This window comes from Procambarus clarkii, chromosome 39 (genome assembly GCF_040958095.1).
Source record: "Procambarus clarkii isolate CNS0578487 chromosome 39, FALCON_Pclarkii_2.0, whole genome shotgun sequence".
Classification (NCBI taxonomy): domain Eukaryota; kingdom Metazoa; phylum Arthropoda; class Malacostraca; order Decapoda; family Cambaridae; genus Procambarus; species Procambarus clarkii.
The window spans coordinates 10,864,059-10,887,948 of NC_091188.1; the positions used below are offsets into that span (position 1 = coordinate 10,864,059).

The window sequence follows — 23,890 nt, forward strand, 5'->3', positions numbered from 1 at the left end:
TCTCTCTCTCTCTCTCTCTCTCTCTCTCTATATATATATATATATATATATATATATATATATATATATATATATATATATATATATATATATATATATATATATATATATATGTGTCGTACCTAGTAGCCAGAACTCACTTCTCAGCCTACTATTCAAGGTCCGATTTGCCTAATAAGCCAAGTTTTCCTGAATTAATATATTTACTATAATTTTTTTCTTATGAAATGATAAAGCTACCCTTTTCTCTATGTATGAGGTCAATTTTTTTTTATTGGAGTTAAAATTAACGTAGATATATGACCGAACCTAACCAACCCTACCTAACCTAACCTAACCTATATTTATAGGTAAGGTTAGGTTAGGTAGCCAAAAAAAGCTAGGTTAGGTTAGGTTAGGTAGGTTAGGTAGACGAAAAAACATTAATTCATGAAAACTTGGCTTATTAGGCAAATCGGGCCTTGAATAGTAGGCTGAGAAGTGCGTTCTGGCTATTAGGTACGACATATATATATATACATACATAGTCTTGACTTTCTTCCTCGTTTAGTATCTGCATACCAGGTTTCATTACAAGAATTCCAAGCGAAAGGCATAATTGAAATAAATTATTATTGTATTTTTTACGAGATAGGAAAAAGACGTTTCCTGAAAGAAATTATTTTAATGAGCTTCGATCGTGTGGATTTTTTAATTTGATATTTATCCTGGGGAAAATAATTTAACTTTTTCTTTGGAGACTTTGACTGTGATTTTTGTATCCTGGCTGTTCAGATATCAGACTTTTAAGTCTAAGTGAACCTTGACGTACATGTTTGTCAAGGGAGGGGGGGGGGGGGTGATGAGTGGTGGCAGGCTTTGACAAAAAAAAAAAGACAGGTCACTGACAGATGTCCGGGGGGGGGGGACAGGTAAGTTTGGAGAGTTAGGACGGGGGAATGTGGGGTCTTGCTCGTTTGCTCCCACGGTGGTCTCTTTTGCTTGCTCCTACGGTGATCTTTTGCTTGCTCCCACGGTGGTCTCTCTTGCTTGCTCCCACGGTGGTCTGCCTCACTTGCTCCCACCGTGGTCTCCCTGCAAACTTATTTCCATTAATCCCTAAAGACAAGAAAAATAAATGTACGACCCATCACTAAATAACAGAGTACCCCCGAGCCTTTCTGCCCAATGGCCCGGGTGCTGTCCTCGCTCGTAGCTCAACCTCAGGTTAAGACAACATAAAACGTTTTCTTCCCTCCCAAGCTGCAGTCTTCCGTGAAATAAGGTCAACCTCAGGTCCTGACCCTGCTTAGGAACCATTTGCCATCCGAATTTCTCACAGAAACGGCTCAATAGTATAGATTAACTCTCAAGACGTCTCCGTCAGTAGCCTCAGTCTTCAGGAAGCTATGTTTACTCGATATTCGACAGCGGGACTTAACCCATTGGTTCGTCATTGTTTATCTTGTCCTCTCATTGGACGAATTATGCTGGCATTTTGAGACTGGTGATATATCACCGATAAAAAGGTGCGGTAATATTGCTAACTCTTTTTTTTTCCCTGTTTGATGAATTATTGATCAAACTTCTCTCAGTAGTTTTCAAACTTGTGTATCCCATGTGACTGCACCTTTGTTTCTACACGTATTCTAAGCTACCATAAGCTAAATAGATCCCTCGTGGAGAAATGAGATTTATTATGAGCTTGGAATGGCCCATTATATATATATATATATATATATATATATATATATATATATATATATATATATATATATATATATATATATATATATATATATATATATTCACACTATATAATGTATAATGAATGGTGATTCTCATTCTAGAATGGCATACTAAATTGCATAAACATAGAATACAGACTCACATAAGCTAACATAAGTTTATAGTCATATATAAAAACGTATGAATTACAAGAAACCTAAATCACCAAAACATATTTGTAAGACTTGTTTTGATAAGAAAAGTTTGGTTAAAATATGAATTTATATCAACTTTCATAGATACTGTGTATTTATCTGATAATTTAATTTCAGATTCTGAAGGTCTGGTTTCATACTTTCTTTATTCTTGTACTGGTGACAGAAGTGAGGTGTGTTTATATCAGCACGAAAAGAAAATAAATAAGCTGGAGACAATTTCAAGTTTAGGATTTTTGGACTAAATATAACATAAATTTTACGGAAGTTTGCAAAACCTGTGAATCTTTACATAAAGTCACGGGCTTTGAATATACGTCCTCACTCAACAGTGATCTTTCTGGTTTTAACAAGTTTTGAAGTGCCTGTCAAACATATCTTCGTGACAGTAATTCCTTAATAATGTCACGAATACGGCCGGTATTGCTTCTTTTTCTTCTAACTTTTTTATTATATCCTGTAGACCTGCTGCACTACACATTACTGTCATAAATTGTATTTTCTTACTATCATGTTGATATTTCTGACAAAGTTCGATTGGCTAACGATATACAAAAACCTGAAAATGGGCTTATGCCCTTTTTTATAGGCGTTTGCTGGAAGGATGATTCATTTCAGACATGGTCATATGATTGCAATGAGCATGAAGATGTACTTCTAAGATACATCTCGAATATTTAGTCAATACACAACGTAACTGATCAAGTTGAGCATTTTTAAGGCCACATTGTTCATAATCACACAAGCTAAGATATTGAATGTTTAGGAAATTGACTCAAAATTGCATTTGCTCTGACTTTCAAAAAGTCTGAAGTCGGTTAGACTTTAGTCAGTCTCTCTGCATGGCTGTTGGTCTGCCTCATGGTTGCAGGTCTGCCTCATGGCTGCAGGTCTGCCTCATGGCTGCCAGTCTGCCTCATGACTGCTGATTTTCCTCTTGGCTGCTGCCAGCCTTCCTTCTCGAAATACCTGCTTGCTACCCACCGCGGCATAAAGCATCGTTTTCTGAACTTCAATCGAAGAGCAGTTTTCCAGCGGGCGCCTCACCCTCACTTATTTCGGGGATCTGGCAGCGTAAATTTCCTCGCGGTTGGGAAGAGCGTGACTGGAGTGCCGAGGCTCCCTGCCCTTACCTCCCGCTATATATATAATGCAAACACTGTAAAAAGGAATAAAAATAAGCATGCGAAGGCGAAATCTATATTAAATACGCAACAAACATATAAGAGAACGTGATTAAATGAGAACAGCCTATGGCAAAAATGGGCTCACGAATTTTTTTTTCCCCAGAGAAAATTTCCAGGAGAGTTTTCCGAAGTTCTCGACACCGAAGAAGATACCCAAAACACAATACGATTTATAACGAAATTCCCAGTCCACAGTTGTACATGTGAGTCCAGAAGCATAGGTTGTGTATATTCACGGCTCACAACCAAGGTACCCAGGTTCACTCCCCGGGATTTGCAGGCAACTGGTGTGGACTGCATCATGAGAAAGATCAATGTACAGAATTCGTGTCCCCGACAAATTGAAGGCTTTATAATCAACAAACTCGAGACAGCTCATATAAGACTTGAGTGCTCCGCCGCCCACTGACATTCTCTCCATTAACGAGACAACGGGGACAATTCTAAGTGGTATAACGCAAAGTTTGCTTATTTAACAATATGGTGAGGCTAACCCCACGTGTTTAGTGGTGTGTGTGTGTGTGAGCGCACGCAAGCGGGAGTTACACCAAACCCCCAGGTGTTTGGTGGTGTGTGTGGGTACGCGTGTGGTGGGTCTGGCAGAGGGCATACAACCAATTAGCTGCCGCAGCTGACGCTCACACCACTCCCTAGTCAACTTTCCCCAAGCAACTTGTCAGCTCTGTCAGAATTGGACACAGTGCAAGCCATGTTGGCGGCTGCTGTCAGGCTATCGTGTGTTTGATTGTCTATTGTGACAGGTTGCCATCCTCTATAGTGTGTTGTTTATCTTCCTGATGTCACATCTGTGTGTCGACTATTGTGTCAAGTTTTATTCTTCCGTCTGTCCTGATATCTTGTTTCCTGCCCTGCAAGTCGTGTTATTTCTCCAGGTGAGAAATGAGTTTGAAGCCTCATCAACACTGACTCTACTGACTCTTTCTAATGTCGACTGCCTCCTTCTGCCTCATTCTCCGTGCTAACTGTTGACATTTTGCTGCCGCACATCGCCTTGAGCTGCGGCTCTTTGCTTTCACCTTCCCTTCGGCTTGATTTGGTGTCGGGTTTATAACTTGTCAACCGTGAGAGGGTTATAATGGCCACCACAAGAGCTTAACGAACAAGCAGCAAGTTTACGTAAGACATGAATATTGTTCAGGACAAATGTATTCTCTTAGGTGTATATACACCGAGGAGTGGAGGTGTATATACACACTTCATACACACTTTCCTATGTATAGTTAGTTTGCATGTGTTTATTCTCGTGCCACCTGATTGGTTTAGTTTGAAGTTTGGCTTAAAGCCAATTAACCTCTGAAGGGTTATTAAGGCCAACACAACAGCTTTCTGGGGGTACACCTCTCACTGCATAGAAGGAAATGTATATATGCTGGTTAGCATTGTAAATGTGTGGCCACGTTTGTGGTAGAAAATAATAATAATAATAATAAAAAATTGCATATATCCCTATGTGTTTGAAACCTGACGAGGAACGTTGCAATGTGTGTTGCCTACTACCAGTGTTGTTGTTTTAGCTGCAGCAACTTGGAACAAAAAAGTTCCAAGTAGCACGGGCTATAGTGAGCCCGAAGAGGACTTCCATACTATACTGCACCTACAATCCACTTCGGACAAACTGAATTACGTAGATTAATGTAATGGTCAAAATAAATGGTGTATATATAAATGTTGTAATGGCATTTCTTCTTTATTGTCCATTTTATATTGCTCAATTTTCACCAAGAGAGTTTATTTACTTTCTTTGATAAAATGTATTTTTCTTTCATTTTTATTTTCTTTGTTGTCTCTCTTTTTCTATCTCTCCCTCTCGCCCGGGCAGCCGAGGCACGACATAAGAAAAGGTTGAACCTGAATGTTGAATGACTGAGAGTTTGAGGCGAGGATGACAGCACCTAGCTAAAATGTTTACACAGGATAACAAGCTGTTATATATATATATATATATATATATATATATATATATATTATATATATATATATACACAATGTTAGCCCTAAGATAACGTATATATTAATTAGGTGTAAGATTGCTTTGACAGGTTAGGTTCTGCTGTTACTTTTAATTTTTCTTATTTTTATTAATAATACAAAACGTGAAATGTGTGGAGCCCCAACAATCATTTTCGTACAATCGACCAAATGTTGTTATAAGCACTACCATTTTAGGAGAATGGGGCTGCCATGTACCTTTACCCCACTTAATGGGGGTCATTAGGGTCCTCAAACCCACTTAGGTGGCCACTAGGCTTTTCAAACTCACTGAAGGTGGCTACAATTGTTTCATATCCACTGAAGGTCGCCACCAGGCTCTTCATATTCATTGAAGAACCTGGGCCCCACCAGGTTTAATAAACCCACGAAAGGGACCACAAGAGACCCTCCATTTTTTGAGAGAATGTCATTTGAGGGAATTTTGGCCCCATGGCAGAGGCAGAAATGCGTTTAACTTTTCAAAACAAAAACAAAAAAGCAGCCCTCGGAGGTAGAGGAATGCGCAGGGAATTCCACTTGTTGACGAGGTAAGGAGAGTTTTCTCTATTTATATGTAGAAATGTATGTATGTAAAAACACATTACCAGAATATTTCGGAAAAAAAAATTCGTTGAATTTCACGTGTTTTGTAAACGTTGGATATTGTATATTGAATATTAGGTGTTGCCATTTTGGAAATAATAATATTTAGGAAATAATATTAATAATATCTATCCCTATGAGATGTATTTTATTATCTCAATAACCGTACTTGAACTTATGTATTTGTGTAGTTTATGTCAAGATTTACACCAAGTCTTTCGCACTCCTTTGAGTGCTTTAACGAGGTCTGAGTATGTTAGGCTAGCATGAGACTTGCATCTCATCGACTAAGGCATCATCGACTTCGTATTAGTGGATCCATCTATCCGTTGGTGGACGGATAGATGGATGGATAGACTGATCGGTAGATAGAAGATAAGAAGAATAGAGAGGATAGAATGATGGATGATGGATATGTATAGATTTAAAAGCTAGAGTGATAGATAGACTGATCGACAGATAGAAGCACATATGGGTGTATAGAATGGATGGATGGATGTATATATAGATGGATATGTGGATAGATGGATGACTAGATAGATGGGTAGATAGACTGAGCGATGTATAGGTTGATGGATAGATGGATGAACAGATGGAAGATAGATGGATCGATGTGTAGATGGATGAATAGTTGGATAGATAGATAGATGGATGGATAGATGGACAGATACAGTAACAGATAGATTTATAGATACATGGAGATGAATGAATAGACCTAAAAATAGAAGTCTAGATTGATTGGTAGATAGATGGATATATAGATAGATGCATAGATAAATAGATGGATGGATAGAAAGATAGACAGACCAGGGTAACCCCCCCCCCTAATATCAAAAGAAAAAGAGCGGATCTATTTGCAATTCATTATCACAAGGAACGTGTTAGACTTGACCCTTCCTTGATAGATTATTGTCAGGGGTCAGTAGCTGACTGTCAGCCGTCAATAGCTAACTGTCAAGAGTCAGTAGCTGTGACGATTTGTTTAATTCACTGACAAATGAAGAATCTAAATCACAGATTATACATTGCATAATTTTCTTAATTACGTGTTATATGTATCATAACGTTTATAAATATAATGCACAGCAAAAATGGTGTAAATTACTCAGTTATATATCTACAACTATTTATGAATGATTTGATTTACAATTATACAACAACTATTTATGAGTGCATTTTTTTTTACTTGATTTGATTTAAGTTGGTCGTTAAACGGATGGAAGAAGTCCAGTAGGTCGTGAAACAGAGAAAGTACAGTAGATCAATATACAGAAAAAGTACAGCAGATCAAGAAACAGAGAAAGTACAGCAGATCAAAATATAGAAAAAGTACAGCAGATCAAGAAACAGAGAAAGTACAGCAGATCAAGAAACAGAAAAAGTACAGCAGGTCAAGAAATAGAAAGTACAGCACATCAAGATAAAGAGAAAGTACAGCAGATCAAGAAACAGTGAAAGTCCAGCAGATCAATAAACAAGGAAAGTCCAGCAGGTCGTGAAACAAGAGAAAGTCCAGCAGGTCGATAAACAAAGAAAGTCCAGCAGGTCGATAAACAAAGAAAGTCCAGCAGGTCGATAAACAAAGAAAGTCCAGCAGGAGGTCAAGAAACAGAGGGAAAAGGGGGGGAAAACGTCCAGTGAAGAGGCCCGCGAGAGGCCGGCGGGTGACTTAGCATGGGATGTCGTTCATTTATCTCTGGAGAGAGCGTAAACATTAGCAGTTCATTGGAGAGGCTGTTTAAAAGATTTCTGAGGGTGTAAACTTACTAGAACATAGTGGGTCTGGCTGTACGGTTTACAGTTATCCCTGGAGTGGGAAAACTGTAAACTGAACTTGGATACTTCGGAATATATTTTGCCTAAATTACGTGAAAAATGTAAGGAGTAAAATCAATATTTTTTTGCCAGCCAATAATAGCAAAAAGGAACACAAAAGATTCACGTCACAATGTCCTAAAAGTCTATAATTTAAATAAGTGTATTGGAGATGAGTTAAATATTACTTGTGTGTGTACAAAGAAAAGTATAATCAATCAATCAATCATCAATGTTTGCATAATTGCAATATTGAGTCTAGTGTATTTTTAATAGAATTATCCACTGTAAGGAAATAAATGAATTCGCACTCACGTGACATTAATATATCATGGCAGCTAGCAGTCGCTGCCACAGAAAGTTATAACTGTAGTATTATGAAAATATTAAAAAAAAGTGTTAAGTGGTCTCCATTGGTCAACTGTTTGGTGGCTCCGTTGGCCCGCCACCCCACCCCTGAACCGGTTTAAAATAAAAAAAAAGACTTGAAAATGATGGAAAAAAAAAGACTGACAGTTAACGGACTGCTGAAGCCCGTCTAGCAAGACTTGCTTGACAAATATATGCTAGTCGGTCAACAAGAAAATAAGCGAAGAAACTTATTAAATTCGGAGGTTTACATGAATTTATATTACTTGTTTAAAAACGAAAAAAAGTCACAAGTTTTTTAATTAGGTGGATCGTGCTCATAAATTCACGGCCCCCCCCCCTCCTGCCCCCTTTACCCTCACCCTCATCCACCCACAAGCCATCTGCCGAACCCCTTAACCCTTTCTCTCTCCCCCCCCCCTACACATTAGCCCTTTTCCCCACCAACTTACGGTATAGGGTGTGGAGTACCTCACAGTGTGGAATAAAAATCACACACCGACTGACGATGGACGACATGCTTTACCTCACTCGACTGAACACCAGTGATTAAGATTGACTTAATCAGCAAGTTAGTGAGAATAAGACTCAATACGCCTAGTTAAGATTGTGTCTACGTTTAATTAAGATCTATTGGCTGCGAAGATCATTAAAGAGTTCCCCTCCCTCTGACGATAACGAGCCACAGTGTAGCTGTGACACCGGTTCCTGGTTGGCTCCCTCGCACGGTTCCAGCAACAGGTTCCCCCACGAGGCAAGTGAAGCCAACCGAGTCTCCCCTTAAGAATTTTAGTTGGTTTTAAGTGTAGGAACATTTGTAAATGCTCGCGGGCCCAACCCTCCTCTGTTCTGTGATTGGAAGGGGGAAATATTGCGAGCTACCTCTCCAAAATTCAGGTTTAATTCAGTTTAGAATTAGAGTGAGAAGCAGGCTATATCGAAGGGTCATATATTCCGGCCAGTACTCATTTAGCTATTCTCGCAGGGGGTTATACTTCGACTCCTGGGTCCCATCTGTCGACCTTTTAATGACTGGTTTTCAAGTAACTGTTATATCTCCATTTGAAGTTGAGTCCACCCCCGCCACTTACCCTAAGAGCACATTCCACCTGTTTATTACTCTGACACTGGACACACTTTGTAATATCTTTTGACTTATTTATGTATTTTGTTTCCACCAGTGTCTTCTTGTTCATGTATCACCAATGATATATAGTCTTCTTTTGTTTGCTTTAATTCCTGCGAATTTTGCTTGTGGTTATTTACTAATCAGCGACAACGATGATGTGAGGTCTAACCCCTTTTGCACGGCCTACTAGCCTTGCTTTAACTGTTGCATTACAATTTACTCTTCTTGGCGCTCGAAATCGTTGTTGAATGTTGCCTTAATTAAAATTGTCGATGTAGGCGGCTTCCTCAAATTCTTCTTTCAGTGCATTCCACTTGTTGACCTCTCGTAAAGGGTACGAATATTTCCTTTGACTTCTTTGACTCATTTCCATTTCCAGCTTCCTTCTTATGCTTTCTTGCTGTACTTTCTCTCAATTTAAAGAGGCTGTCCCTGTCCACCTCAGTATTTTGTGTGTTGTGATCATATCACGTTTGTTTCTTCTCTAATATAGAGTTGAGATTTAGCTCCCCTTACCTAACCTCGTAGATTGACTCTCTCGGTGCTCGAACTAATCTTGTTACAAACCAGCCATTGACTGATCACGTCTACCCTGTTACTTCTCCCTTCCAATTTTGTTAGATTTAATTCCTTGTCTCATCGAAACTTATACATTTCATCTTAGGTACGAGTCTAGTGGCATATATCAGGACTTTCCTCAGCGACGTTTTGTGTCTAAATAAATAGCGACCCTATAAATAGCGGCACTAGCGACCCTATAAATAGCGGCACTAGCGACCCTATAAATAGCGGCACTAGCGACCCTACGCTGTGCCGCATATTCCAGAATTGGTATGACGTATGTTGGTTCCATTACCTGTCTCCTAACTTTTTATTTCTCTCCTTGTATTGTTGTGGAGGAGATTGAGTTAGGTCCCTTCTTTATCTGCAATGTCGTTTCCAAATTTCCTCTCCATTTTCCTTCTCACTGAGAATGGAAATAATAAAAGTATTTGAGAGAGCATGAAGTTACTTATTTCTGGGCCTCTGGACTTTGTCGATCTCGTGTTACTATAATCTGTCCATGCTTTCATTCATATACACTTTGCTTCCTTATACCCTTCATATTATAAGATTAAAAATATCCTGTTAGGTCGTCCTTCCACAAAATGGCGTTGTACTGTAGTTTTTGAAAACACTAGTGTTGTGTATTTTATTTTATTGAGAAACTGTGCAGAAATTGAGAGTGTCGTCATACTGTGACAGCCTTGACACAAAAGTTCACGTAAGTACAGCGAGGAGCCGGACCTCTGGAGTGTGAAATGCCACCCATATTCACGGAGTCAAAGGTTTACCCGTTTCCAGAAGTTGTGGCCTTTCGTGGGAACGCGCCGTCTGGGGTGCGTTCCCAAGGAGCACACAAGCCAAGCCAAATTCTTCGGTCCGAGGTCCTACCCTCACACCCATTCCCAGCGTCTCCTGTTGGCGCTAAGCGGGGAGAGAAAAATTGGATTGGGAGGAGTTTTGTCCTTAGGATGGAGTGGCCCCGAACAGGAGGAGAATCTGATGCTCTTGGCACATAAATGGGAAAGGAGATGTTGAGCAGACCTCGAGGAAGGAGTGGGATCTCTCCACACCCCTCCCGACGCTATTGTATCTTTGGGTATCAAATAGATATTCAAGTGTACATCATCACCTTGATCAACTGCTGCGCTGTCCAGAAACACCGTTTTCTGTCATTTTTTTGCCAGGTCATTATTGCAGTGACGTAGCAGCTTAATATTCTCCAGTGAATATCATCACACTGATATGAGCAGTGAGATCTCAGTTGTCAATTATGAATAATTGTTACGGATTGTGTTTGGATGACTTGTGTGTGGATGACTTTATGTGGGTCCTATTATATTTGGATGATTGTTGTGTGTGGATGACTTTATGTGGGTCCTATTGTATTTGGATGACTGTTGTGTGTGGATGAGGTGTGGAGTAACGCTGGAATCGAATTTTATGTCAAATAAATAAGATACTATGAGAAGTGCTTCCGTTAAGTCCCCGTGATTTATTTTGTATTCCCTTTTAATTATAAATATTGTTATATATTCCATTGCGTTTCCCTTTAACTCTATGAACAGCATTACGTGGTAATTATTCATGCTGTCAGTAATTATACAATTCAGATTCTTTGTCAGTAATGTAATTATTTGAATTATTCCAGTTAGTAATTTTTAATTTGATTTTACCAATTTTGAGTATTTGTTATTAATAATAATGGGACTTATTTTGCATTTTTTTTTAGTTTTGTTCACTGAAGAGTTAGATTTAATTTATATTTATGTAACATTGATTTTTTTATTACTCAGTTTCTCATATTAATCTATCTAGTCTGCATTATTTTATTCTTTCTGATGTTAATTAGTTCGGCATATTTATAAGTCACTGTCGTCTTTGAAAGGAATTAAATTTTCCCTTCCCGCGCTAGACTTTCCTCTGAGTTTTATCCCTTAGATATTCTTCATGGAAAGTCTCTCATGTCCTCATAATTTCTCTTTATGGTGTTGTCAACCTTCTACATCCTAATCCCTTTCCTGGACAGTTCGTGCCAAGTTATACCAGAGACTCAAATGTCACTATAGTGATGGCTCAGTCACAACGGGATTTCGAAATTGACTTCCATCATTTCTGACTCATATTGTGTAACAGGTTAAATCTGATAATTTCGTCATTCCCCTCATATTTGTGAACCCACTGATATGTTGACTTCATGTTTTCTGTTGCTGCTTCAGTTAGCTTGATTCTCTATGTATCTCTGCCGTCAATAATGTTCTCCGTTCTCCAGAATAAACTTTCCCCTAGTTGAATTTCCCCATGATTAAGAGTTGAGACCTTTTCCTACATGCCAGTGAGGCAAGCTCGTTTCATGATTGTGACAATTGCTCTGTTGTTAATGTCGTGCTCCTGTCTAAGTCTTCTGTCGTTTTCTGGAGGGTTGCATAACACAGCAACTTGCTCAGTTGTTTCTGTCTCACTCCAGACTGGGTTTTCTGTTGTTGTTTTAGATTCAGCTACTGGGAACCAAAAGTTCCAAGCAGCACGGGCTATGGCGAGCCCGTTGGAGTCTTTTGTTGTTTTCTGTTGGGGATATATATCCAACCAGTCCTCCCAGACAATAGGTTGCCGTTTTTACTTTACCGTAACCAATATCATTGATGCACTCTATTAAGAAAACAAACGACTAAGAATATTCACGTTTTATTTTTATAATGAAGTGGCAAATGAAGAGAACGGGCTGGTATATTACACAGCCCGTTTTTAATACTCGAATTTGTTGTCACAAAATTGGTAACAGTCTGTGCGCTGAACTGAAGAATTACATATAGATGATGGGATAAACTTTCACATTTTCCTAATTATTTAGCGTATTTGAAGGAAACATTGTGTCCACTATTTTGCGTCTCTTATCAGCATGCGACATTGCTGTCTTCCGTTTTCTGCGACCAGCTCTTCTCCTTGATGGAAACGTGGAGTTTGCATGAACGACTAGCTCAATATAGTTGTGTACGGCTGGTGGTATGGGAGTCACTCTGAGTCAGCAATAGATCAAACACGGTCAAAGCTGAATGGTCTCTCTCACGAGGAGAGAGAGCGAGCAAGGGCGAACGGTGCTGCTGTCAGCAACCCGTAACAAACGCACGCTATATTGTCGAAACGAAAAGCAACGGGCTACAAACTTTGTTAGGCGGAAACCCCAAAACAATCGTCACTTCAATTCGTTATACGATGTTAACACGTGCAGGAAATCCCGTGGGAAAAATATCTATTTTAGTCTCTGGTGAATATCTAGCTGAAAACATTTTTTAGGGGGAAACAAAATTAATTTATATTAATTTAATCAAGCCTGACAGAGGTTATCGAAGCAAAAAGAATAGTAAGGATAGGTTAGCTTTTTCTAGTTTTATGTTATTTTTATCCGGTCCCCAGGCACGATTATGACGCGTTAGGAGAAAGTTCACGATATACAAGTGATATATTAATAAAAGATAACTGATCTTTGATTTGCTTTAATATTAATTTAATTGTATAATTCAAAGCTCCGAGGTCTAATTCGACATGACCTTGAGAAAGAGGAATAATCCATTTATTTCACTATTTACCAACATTAAGGGATACATATCAAAGGTAATTCATAAATAATTTAAAGCAGGAACTCAATGAAATTCACACAGTTTAAGAGATAACTAACAAATTAAATATAAAATTTGCACAACCTCTGCATCTTATGTCAACTTATTCAGGGGTTAGACGGTTTCTACGAGAAAATAGTCAGGCTCTATGGTGGGATGGAATGCCCTTCTATGTATTTTACACCGACACACTTTATATACCGTCTTCCGTTCAGTTTTCAAATTTGTTTAGCATCAGTGTTTTTTTCCGCTGATATAACCAAACATCCTTGACCAGGATTAGACAAGCATTTACCCAACCACTTACGAAACCTGTACATCTTTCCTTAATTATAGTGACTTTGTTTACATATACAGGCGATGAGTCACAATAACGCGGCTAAAGTATGTTGACCAGACCAGACCACACACTAGAAGGTGAAGGGACGACGACGTTTCGGTCCGTCCTGGACCATTCTCAAGTCGACATCGACTTGAGAATGATCCAGGACGGACCGAAACGTCGTCGTCCCTTATCGACTTGAGAATGGTCCAGGACGGACCGAAACGTCGTCGTCCCTTCACCTTCTAGTGTGTGGTCTGGTCAACAATCAATTTACATATACAATTTACAACATTCGAACCATCAACACCCAAGGATAAACAACTTCTCGGTTCTTTATAACATGTCAACAAATCTGTAATGATTAAGGCAAGATGTAAAGGTTTCGTAAGTGGCTGCATAAATGCGTTCATGAATCCTTGCCCAGCGGACTGGTCAATATTTGCACTGCGGCAGTCAAGCTCTATTTTAGGTTCTAACATTCACACGCGTTTATTCGTAGGGGAAACTCGTACAAATTTAGTGCACGGCTACGCCGGCTTCCATGAATACATTACCAGCCAGATGTTAAAGTTATTAACCTATTAATTAAACCCCCCAGGAAATAAATTCATTAAAAAAAGAGTAATAAGATGCAAATTATACCATACGTCACAATGTCAAACAGAGAAACAGATTGCCAGCGAGCACACTCTTCAGCATGGTTGAGTGTGACGCACCCCACAGCATGGTTTGGGTGAAACGCACTCCACAGCATGGTTGTGTACGACGCACTCTACGGAATAGCTGTTTACGACGCAGTCTACAGCATGTTTTTTATGAGATGTATTTTACAGCCTATTTGTATGCGACGCATTCCTTAGCTCAGTTTCATATGACGCAATCACAGCATAGTTGCAAATGATACACTCTACACTATAACATGTTTGTGTATTTTGCATTCTCTTGTCGTTCGACGCTCTCTGTATTAAGTTTGTATATTCTTTCGTTCCACTGTGTGTTTGTACACAGCTTACCTTATAGAATATTTGTATAACATGCACTATATAGCATGTTGTGGGAGAAACTGAAACGGACAACTTTATAATCAAAATATAATTATACGCATTCTAATGGGTCTGACGTGTTTCCATAAAGTACACCCGAGCATCATCAGAGGGAAAGTGAAAGCAAATGGGCAAAGGTATTTCATGCAGGTGTTGCGAGAAGTGAGGCAGTTACCCCTGTCGAAGAGCAGTGTAGAGCAGTGAGGCCAAGGTGACGATCCTGGCCCACGTTAGGCTAGGATTACGTTCAGGATGACACTGGATAGCAATGGTGGTGATCCCGGCCCACGTGGAGCTAGGATGAGGTCCAGGATGGCGCCGCGAGGCGATGGAGGTGATCCCTGCCGGCAGTGGAGGCCCAGCGCTGATCCTTGTCCCCGGCAACTGTAAATGAAGAGAGAAGTTTCCGAGTTGGGACGCCACACTGCCAGATATTGCGTGGCAGAAGGGGAAACTGATTTATTTAACATTTATATAATTACAACTCTAAGACAAAAAATAAATACTGCGCTCGCTCATCAAATGTTTCAAATTAGGATAATTAAAAACAAAATTTTAACGTTTATTTTCAACATTGAGAATATAAAATTCATATAAATACAATATAGGCACTGATATATATATATAGAGAGAGAGGCTGAACTGAAATTGTAGTAAAGTTGCACCAGCGCCAGGGTAATTATATCCTCTTGCGTATCAAGTGCTAGATAATCAGACAGAATTCAGAGAGCAATATCCCTGGGCTCTAACTAATTTCACAGCAATATAAACCGCCTATTGGATTGTTATGATTGGAATATATTATAGAGTATTATGTACAAAAGATGCTGTATATTTGTAACTGTGGGATGTGAATTCCAAACCAACCTATAAGAGAGTGTGGCTGCCAAAGGACGGAGGCCAGAGGCTTATGGCTAGCCTCACTAAACTTGCAGGGTGTGATAGTCTGGGGCGGATATAGGCTAATCGAGATCGGCCCTATTGATGCCCTATTAAGAGGGGGTAAGGCAAAATGGCAACCCCCTCCTCTTCTCCCTCCCACCTCAAAATCGGATTTTTTTTTCACTTGAAAATGATGACGAAGAATTCAGTATTAAATGGAAATGTGTGTCTGTTTGAGGTTGAAAGACGAATGGTGAAGAGGGGAGAGGGTAGGAAGATGGGGAGGGAAGAGAAGGAAGAGAGAGTGACTATCCCGGGCACCGCCGGGTAAACCCTCTAGTGTCATACAGGTGTAAAACATCACCTAAATCATAATGATAACGTTTGGTAAAGAATTTGAACTTCAGTACAAGATATGTATTACGAAAGTTGATAATACTTGTTTTCTTCTCTGTTTGTCCGAGTTATTCATCGTCAGCCTTTGTTGTACGTGTACTATGCCTGAAACATGTGAAGTATACACATATGAGCTTCAGATGTTTCAGGCCAAGTCGACTATATAACACATTCACCATTAACCACACAACCCCTGACCGTGGGAGGTGAGAGGTTATGGAGACTATATAACACGCCATTAACCACGGCCCATGTTGCTACAGGAGGAGTGCTGGCGTGCGAGCCGGACCAGCTCGTGCAGGGCTGCAGGATCGACGAGGACGCCTGCGTCTGCGGCCTCGGCTGCGACACCACCTTCAGATACTCCACCCGTGACCAGTGCCAGGCCGCCCTCAAGGTGAGTCCCCTGCCTCACGGGGTGTTCAGGTGAGTCCCGTGACTCACGCTGTGCTTCAGCAAGTCTCCTGTCTCATGATGTGCTCAGGTGAGTCAATCCCATGTCTCACGCTGCGTTCCGATGGGTCCCGTGACTCAAGTTCTGCTCAGGTGATAATCTACATCTCTCTGTACTCCAATGAGTTCCCTGCATCATGTTATGTTTGGGTGAGTTTCCTGCTTTACAGCACTGAATGCAACATAGTCGTCGTGTGTGTTGAATGTTCACTTAAGCTGCGTTTCGTGTTATGTATTTTAGTGTTGGACTTAAGGCCAGTCAATTTCTGGAGAGTTATTAGGACCATCTCATTGCATTATACCCCTATTGATGTGATGGGTGTTGGGCTTAAGTCTACCAACCTCTGGAAGTGTTTTAAGTCCATCACAATGCTTACTGACCATCCAGCGAGTATACTTTTTTCCTGGACATAGTACAGGACTAAATTAAACTCAAGTGCAAATACACCGAGAAGTGAGGGACCATATTTGATATACATATCCCTTTTCTGTGATGCAATGAATGATGGTACTCTAACGTAAGCTTACTGATGATATATTTGTTACAGAAGTAAGATTAAATATGCCTTTTGTACATTCACGGTTGGTCGAGTGGTTAAAGAACCGGGTACGCCATGGTGCATGTGCTCCTGGCTGTCTGGGTTCAAATCCTTCTGGGGTGTGGAGTTTTTAGTTTCATATATGCTTGGGCACCATTCAAGCTTGTTCGCATATTATATATATATATATATATATATATATATATATATATATATATATATATTAATATATATATATATATATTCAGAGAGTATATTTGAATAATACTCCATCAAACCAAAAACAATAGAAGCAAGTTATATACTCACTATGAGGTTGCCCAAACTCTGTCGTCATCCCACTGTGAGTTTACCATCTTCCTCATCCTTCTGGAGGGACGACCCACGCAGTAACTCTCTCTATAACAATATGCATATGGTTCACAGATTTGCATATTGCAGTCTGCAAATCACATATTGCGGACTGCGATGCCCAAATTGCACCACTAGCCGAAATAATTTACTCGAAGACAGAAAATTTGAAATCACCCCCCTCACTGAAACAAATTTTCGTGTTCCTACCATTATTCATCCAACCAGACATTTATGACACATTCAGACGAATGTAGAACTTCATTTCATGATCCTGAACAAAAGGTAATTTATATGATTATTTTCACGTTAAAATGTATATTTTTTATTCTCCTTTTGACAGTAAGTGTTGTTCGCCACACGTTATTAGGCTGTGGAGTGATCAATAACATCATCAAAAACCATTACTCATATATAAATCACTTAATTGTTAAAATTTAAGTTTCTTTATGTAAATAAAAAATATTGATAATTTTTTAGCATTGGTCATTATAATCATACTTTACTAAATAGCAATGGTCATTATAAGATAGTAAATACACATTGTAGGTATAATTTATGGATTCAAAACGGAATATGAAGCACCAAGCATCAGATAACGCCTGCGGACCTCAGGGTATCAACACCTCTGGGCGTAAAAGATTCACAGTAGCATTATAGTTTGTGATGCGTGACATCTCTTTCCTCAGGGCGAGGTGAGGGACGCATGTGAGGCGAGCCCCTGCGCGCACGGCGGCGTGTGCTCTCAGACAGTGAAGGACCCCGGTTACCAGTGCCTCTGTGCCAACACGGGGCACTACGGACACACTTGCCACAAGAGTAAGTCCCTCCTCTCTTAGCCTGGTTAAGCTGGGGATTGTATGTTAAAACTTGTGGTGTTCAGCTCGCCGACAATCTCTACACACTGGGGGCTCTCTCCCTCCCTGTTCCGTCATGGGCTTGGTTCCACAATCCCAGTCACTTTTCCCCCTTCCTCTTCCCTTAAGTTGCTTCTTACATTCAGCATTCCCTTTGCCTGGCATTCTCTCCTGCAGTCCCTCTCATTTCATCCTCCCCTCACTACGTCTCATCCTTCACTCTTACACTTCCCGTCACTATAGATGGTTCACGAGTGTACCTCGTGAACCATCTCTCCATTTTCCATTTGTGAAACCATTTTCCAAAAGTGGAACCATTTTCCACTACTGGAAAATGGTTTCCAGTACTCACTGGAATTTTCCACAACTCACACTTTTAGTGTGAGACTAGTGGAAAAACAGAATGCGCTTAAGGAGCAGGTTGTGGAAGCAAATTCTATTCATAATTTTAAAACTAGGTACGATAGGGAAATAGGACTGGAGTTATTGCTGTAAACAGCCGATGGCTAGAAAGGCGGGATCCAAGAGTCAATGCTCGATCCTGCAGATATAAATAGGTGAGTACACACACACACACACACACACACACACACACACATTTGAACTCCAGTTGATTAGCAGTTAAGAGGCGGGACCAAAGCTAGCGCCACACCCAACTAGCCAGCACCACAACCAACTAGCCAGCACCACACCCAACTAGCCAGCACCACAACCAACTAGCCAGCACCACACCCAACTAGCCAGCACCACACCCAACTAGCCTGCACCACAACCAACTAGCCAGCACCACAACCAACTAGCCAGCACCACAACCAACTAGCCAGCACCACAACCAACTAGCCAGCACCACAACCAACTAGCCAGCACCACACCAACCAACTAGCCAGCACCACAACCAACTAGCCAGCACCACACCCAACTAGCCAGCACTAGCCAGCACCACACCCAACTAGCCAGCACTAGCCTGCACCACACCCAACTAGCCAGCACTAGCCAGCACCACAGCCAATCGTGACGACCGTGCACAATATTTTACTCAACCTGTAAATCTCTCCCCAAAACGGAAAACGAAAGGCCTGGAGGGGCTCCATTAGCCGAGTCCATCGCTGGTGTATAATGCCTCTTGAGCTCTGCAAAATTTGCTTCACGTCCCGCAGGGAATTTCTCGAGATTTATACCCTCGGAATTTATTATTTTGAGGGTACAGAAAACTGATTTTATATGAACCTAATACTATATATATATATATATATATATATATATATATATATATATATATATATATATATATATATATATATATATATATATATATATAGTGACTCAAACTCGCGTTCTGGTAAAGCAAAGACGCCTGCTCAAACCGACTCGGTCATGATGATACAAAAGTCGACCAACCCATAACTCTACTGAATTCACTGGGAGGGTCTGGAACCCCCACACCCAAGCCCAACTTGGGTTTTTACAGTCGATCCAGCCACACTCTGGCCTGCGGTATGGTGTTCCCACTCTTACGTCTCACTCAGATCACAAAGAAATCAAAATAGCGTGATATATCACGTCATTTTGATTTCTTTGTGATCACAAATTTCTCCGGTGTTCCTATAGGTTTCTCCTGGGTATCTATTTACTACTAAGTGAATAGAGGCATTACGTGAAAGGAAATGTGTTCAATCATATCTGTCCCGGCCTGGAATCGATCCCAGGACTCTCGCTGGTGAGTCGACAATTAAGGAGACCACTGTCCAGGGGCCAGATTTACGAAACATTTACGCAAGCACTTACGAACCTGTACATCTTTTCTCAATCTTTGGCAGCTTTGTTTACAATTATTAAACAGTTAATGAGCTCCGAAGCACCAGGAGGCTGTTTATAACAATAACAACAGTTGATTGGGACGTTTAGTAAACTGTTTAATAAATGAAACCAACGTCGTCAAAGATTGAGGAAAAATGTACAGGTTCGTAAGTATTTGCGTAACTGCTTCTGAATCTGGCCCTAGAGCCACGGACCACTCCTTTTAAACATTTACCAAATAAAACTTAACTATTTATTTGTTAACTTTCTGCATTATTTTGACACAAGTAGGACCTGTCAGCACAGTAATAGAGCACTGTAGAAGAGGCGGAAACATCATAGGACCGCTACTCTGTAATTTCCTGCCGACATATATATATGGAGAATGTTGTTGGAACTAGAGTGGAAATTTTTAAGAGAGTACTGGACAAGTTTCTCATGGGGGTTACTGGATCAGCTATGGCTATGTCGACTGCTTCTGGTATAATAGCTAGATATGGCTGGCTATTATGGCTATGTAGACCTGAGAGCAATAAAGGCAAACAGCCTCACAGACCAGGCGGTCAACAGGGAATGCTGGCCACAGGCTAGGCTAGGCTAGGCTTTCAAAACACTCGAAATCGTCAAATAGGTAGACTCACCAATACGATGTGCCTTTAGCTCTCAAATGAATCTCTTATGAGGTAGATTATCAAAGAATTGTCCTACGTCAAAGAACAAAAATGTGACAATCATTTATTAACCCCGAGTGGCCCTTAGTAAAACCATGTTGTTAATCCCTTATTAATTCTATACTTTTTAAAAAGTGAAGAAATGTCTTTTGCAATTTAGCCTACAACAGACGTTAAGCTAATTGGGACGATAATTCCACGCAAGAGATTTATCTCCGTTCTTAAAAAAACGGCTCCAAATTTTGAACCCTCTACGACTGGTATTGTGTTCAACTCTATTGATTTATTAAATATTCAAGACAAAGGCTCTCCATCCTTTATTCTGTACATCTTTTAACGCTCTGGAAAATTCTTTTTACTGACAAAAACTAGGGCGTTTGAGAGCTGTGTGGACAGCGCTTCGGATTCGTAGTCCTGAAGTTCCGGGTTCGATCCGCGGTGGAGGTGGTGACAAATGGGCAAAATGTTTCTTTCACCTTGATGCATCTGTTCACCTAGTAGTAACTAGGTACCTGGTAGTTAGACAGCTGCTACGGGCTGCTTCCTGGAGGGGTGTGTAACAAAAAGGAGGCGTGGTCGAGGACCGGGCCGCGGGGACGCTAAGCCCCGAAATCATCTCAAAATAACCTTGAGAAGATAACTTTGAGGATTTGTTGAACTTTCATTTTCTATTATTTAATATCATCGGTAACCACTAAATAAGTCAGCTATTCTTCTCCACTTTCATAGATTTGTTGAGCTGCCGGCATAATGTAAAGTTTTCTCGAGTAAATTCATTGGCAAAATACGTATTACCATTCATTTCTTTGTCATTATTATTTACCTGAATCGTTTCAGTATTCAAAGACACAATCTACCCCTTAATCTTTGTTTCACAGACCTGCAGGAAAAAAAACCCTTTGAGATAGGATTTGTCTGTCCAGCTAACTTCACGTACTTCATTATTCATTATGTTTTCTTATTTCGTTTAAACCATTTCTTATTAGTTTTACAAATTGTTGCTTTAGGCAGCGTTTCTCAACGAAGGTAAACTAAAAGAGCCTTGAGAGATAAGAGACGGTGTACTGCTGTGGTGACGGTGCCCGATCAATGGTTAGTTCTATAAGAGGTTTTGTTTCTCTTATGAGACAAGAAAATGATGCTGTTGTCACAACACTGCTTTCTTCAGTGCTGCTGATTTCAAAATATCTTGCAGATCAATTGAAAAAAGTTTTTAACGATGCTTCAAAAATAGTCAACTTTATTAAACAAGGACCAGTTCACTCCAGAATGTTTAAAAAAGCTGTGTGAAAATCTGGACAAAGGGAATATAAATCTCTTACTACATGCTGAAATCCGGTGGCTGAGTAGAGGAAGAGTTCTAAATAGGGGTGCTCGAGTTGAGGGATGAATTGCAGGAGTTCTTTCAAGAAAACAATAAGCCAAAATTTGGCCAGCAGCTTTGAAGATGAAGAATGGTTGCAGAAGCTAGCCTACTTAGCAGACATTTTTGATCACATGAATAAGTTGAACAAGTCACTGCTAAAGTCATGGAGAAAATGTATTGACTTCAAGTGAGAAAATTCTTGGATTTAAAAAAAGATTGAATCTTTGGAAAAATTATATTCCAAAAGAACATTTTGAAATGTTTTAACTACTACTGAGGCTCCTGAGTGAAGGAGGCTATCAGCAAATTTCAAGTCTTATTGAAACCAATCTGGAAGAACAGTTGATCAAACTCGACCATTATTTTGTCTTTTCTTTCAACACAAGTGTGTGATTGGGTGGGAGATCCATACTCTGAATATTCTGATCGTCCTGAGAGCGTGACTTTAAGAGATGAGGATTTTCCTCAGAGAATTTCCTCACTTAACTTATACACGGTATGTTTAATCTGATTTGCCTGTGATGCTCAGTGTCTATTCCAAGGTTATTTATTATTGTCTTCCTGTTAGGGAACACGAAGTCTATAAAACTATAGCCATTCCATCACTTAATAATACTGACAGTGAGGTATTATCTAAACTTTGCAATGTTATCTAATTTTGGTGTGGGCTAAAGGTCTATCAGACCTCTGGTGGGTTATTTAAGGCCGCCACAGTTGCTTAATGATCAACCAACAAGAATACTTAAGTTCTGCACATTGTCCAGGATAATGACCAAACCACACAACAGAAAATGAGGCAGCGACAACGTTTCGGTCCGGTCTGGATCATTATCAAGCCGTGTGAGACATGATTCGGTCCAGGACCGTCCGAAAAGTCATCTTTTCTTCACTTTCTGATGTTTGGTTTGTTCATCATATCTTCAGCCACGTTATCATGACTCATCGTCTGATGCATTATCCAAAACTAAAGTAAACTCATTGAATATACACTGTATATACACTCCATGTATATACACTGAGTAGTGGGTTGCACCTCCCGGTGTATATATATCTTGTCGCTAAATTATCTCTCACTCATTTAAATAATGAAAGCATTCTAATGTATGTATTACTTTGTATAATTTTATTTAAAAAAAATAGGCTTAAAACTAAACTCTTCCTAATGCTGGATATTTGATTATATAAACTGAAAATGATGCAGTCTGCATAATAATGTTAATCTTTATTAAAACACAACATATATCTGCTTTAATGAATTTCAGTTATACAAACATTAAAAAAATAATGAAAAATATTAAAACATTAAAAAAATAATGAAAAAATATTAAAACATTAAAAAAAATAATGAAAAATATTAAAACATTAAAAAAATAATAAAAAAATATTTAAAAATTAAATAATATTGAAAAATATTAAAACATAATGAAAAAATCAACTAAATTTATCCGTTGCTGAAAAAACAAATTGATGTCTATATCTTTTAATGAGACAAAACTAGCATTATATAAACAGGAAATTAACTGTTTATATAATTTAGTTAATTATATAAAAATTAACAGGAAATTCACGAAAACAGCTCGCTGTCACTATTATGTGAAGATAATCTTCAGAGGATTTCGGGGCTTAGCGTCCCCGCGGCCCGGTCTTCGACCAGGCTTCCTTAGTGTTCCCCCCCCCCCCCACCCCAGGAAGCAGCCCGTAGCAGCTGTCTAACTCCCAGGTACTTATTTACTGCTAAGTAACAGGGGCATCAGGGTGAAAGAAACATTTTGCCCATTTGTCTCCACCTCCACCGGCGATCGAACCCGGAACCTCAGGATTACGAATCCGAAGCGCTGTCCACCCAGCTGACAGGAGCCCTGAAGCGAATAACAACAGAATATTATTGTGTCGCTGCTTCAAGTCAAGATCTTTATATTAATTAAATATGAAGCGTGAAATGTGAAGTGGACTACACCTTTGATGGAGACTATTGTGATGGAGGCTATTGTGATGGAGGTTGTTGTGATGGAGGTTATTGTGATGGAGCATGA

The 23,890-nt window shown here is 39.7% G+C and overlaps 1 protein-coding gene across 1 annotated transcript in view; it reads left to right on the forward strand.

The window, feature by feature from the left end:
* Nucleotides 1-23,890, forward strand: part of LOC138372759 (uncharacterized) — a 112,662-nt gene that overhangs the window by 81,989 nt on the left and 6,783 nt on the right. The window contains exons 4-5 of the mRNA XM_069338367.1: nt 16,087-16,220; nt 17,856-17,985. Coding sequence (XP_069194468.1) covers nt 16,087-16,220; nt 17,856-17,985 — 264 coding nt within the window. The remainder of the gene's footprint in view (nt 1-16,086; nt 16,221-17,855; nt 17,986-23,890) is intronic.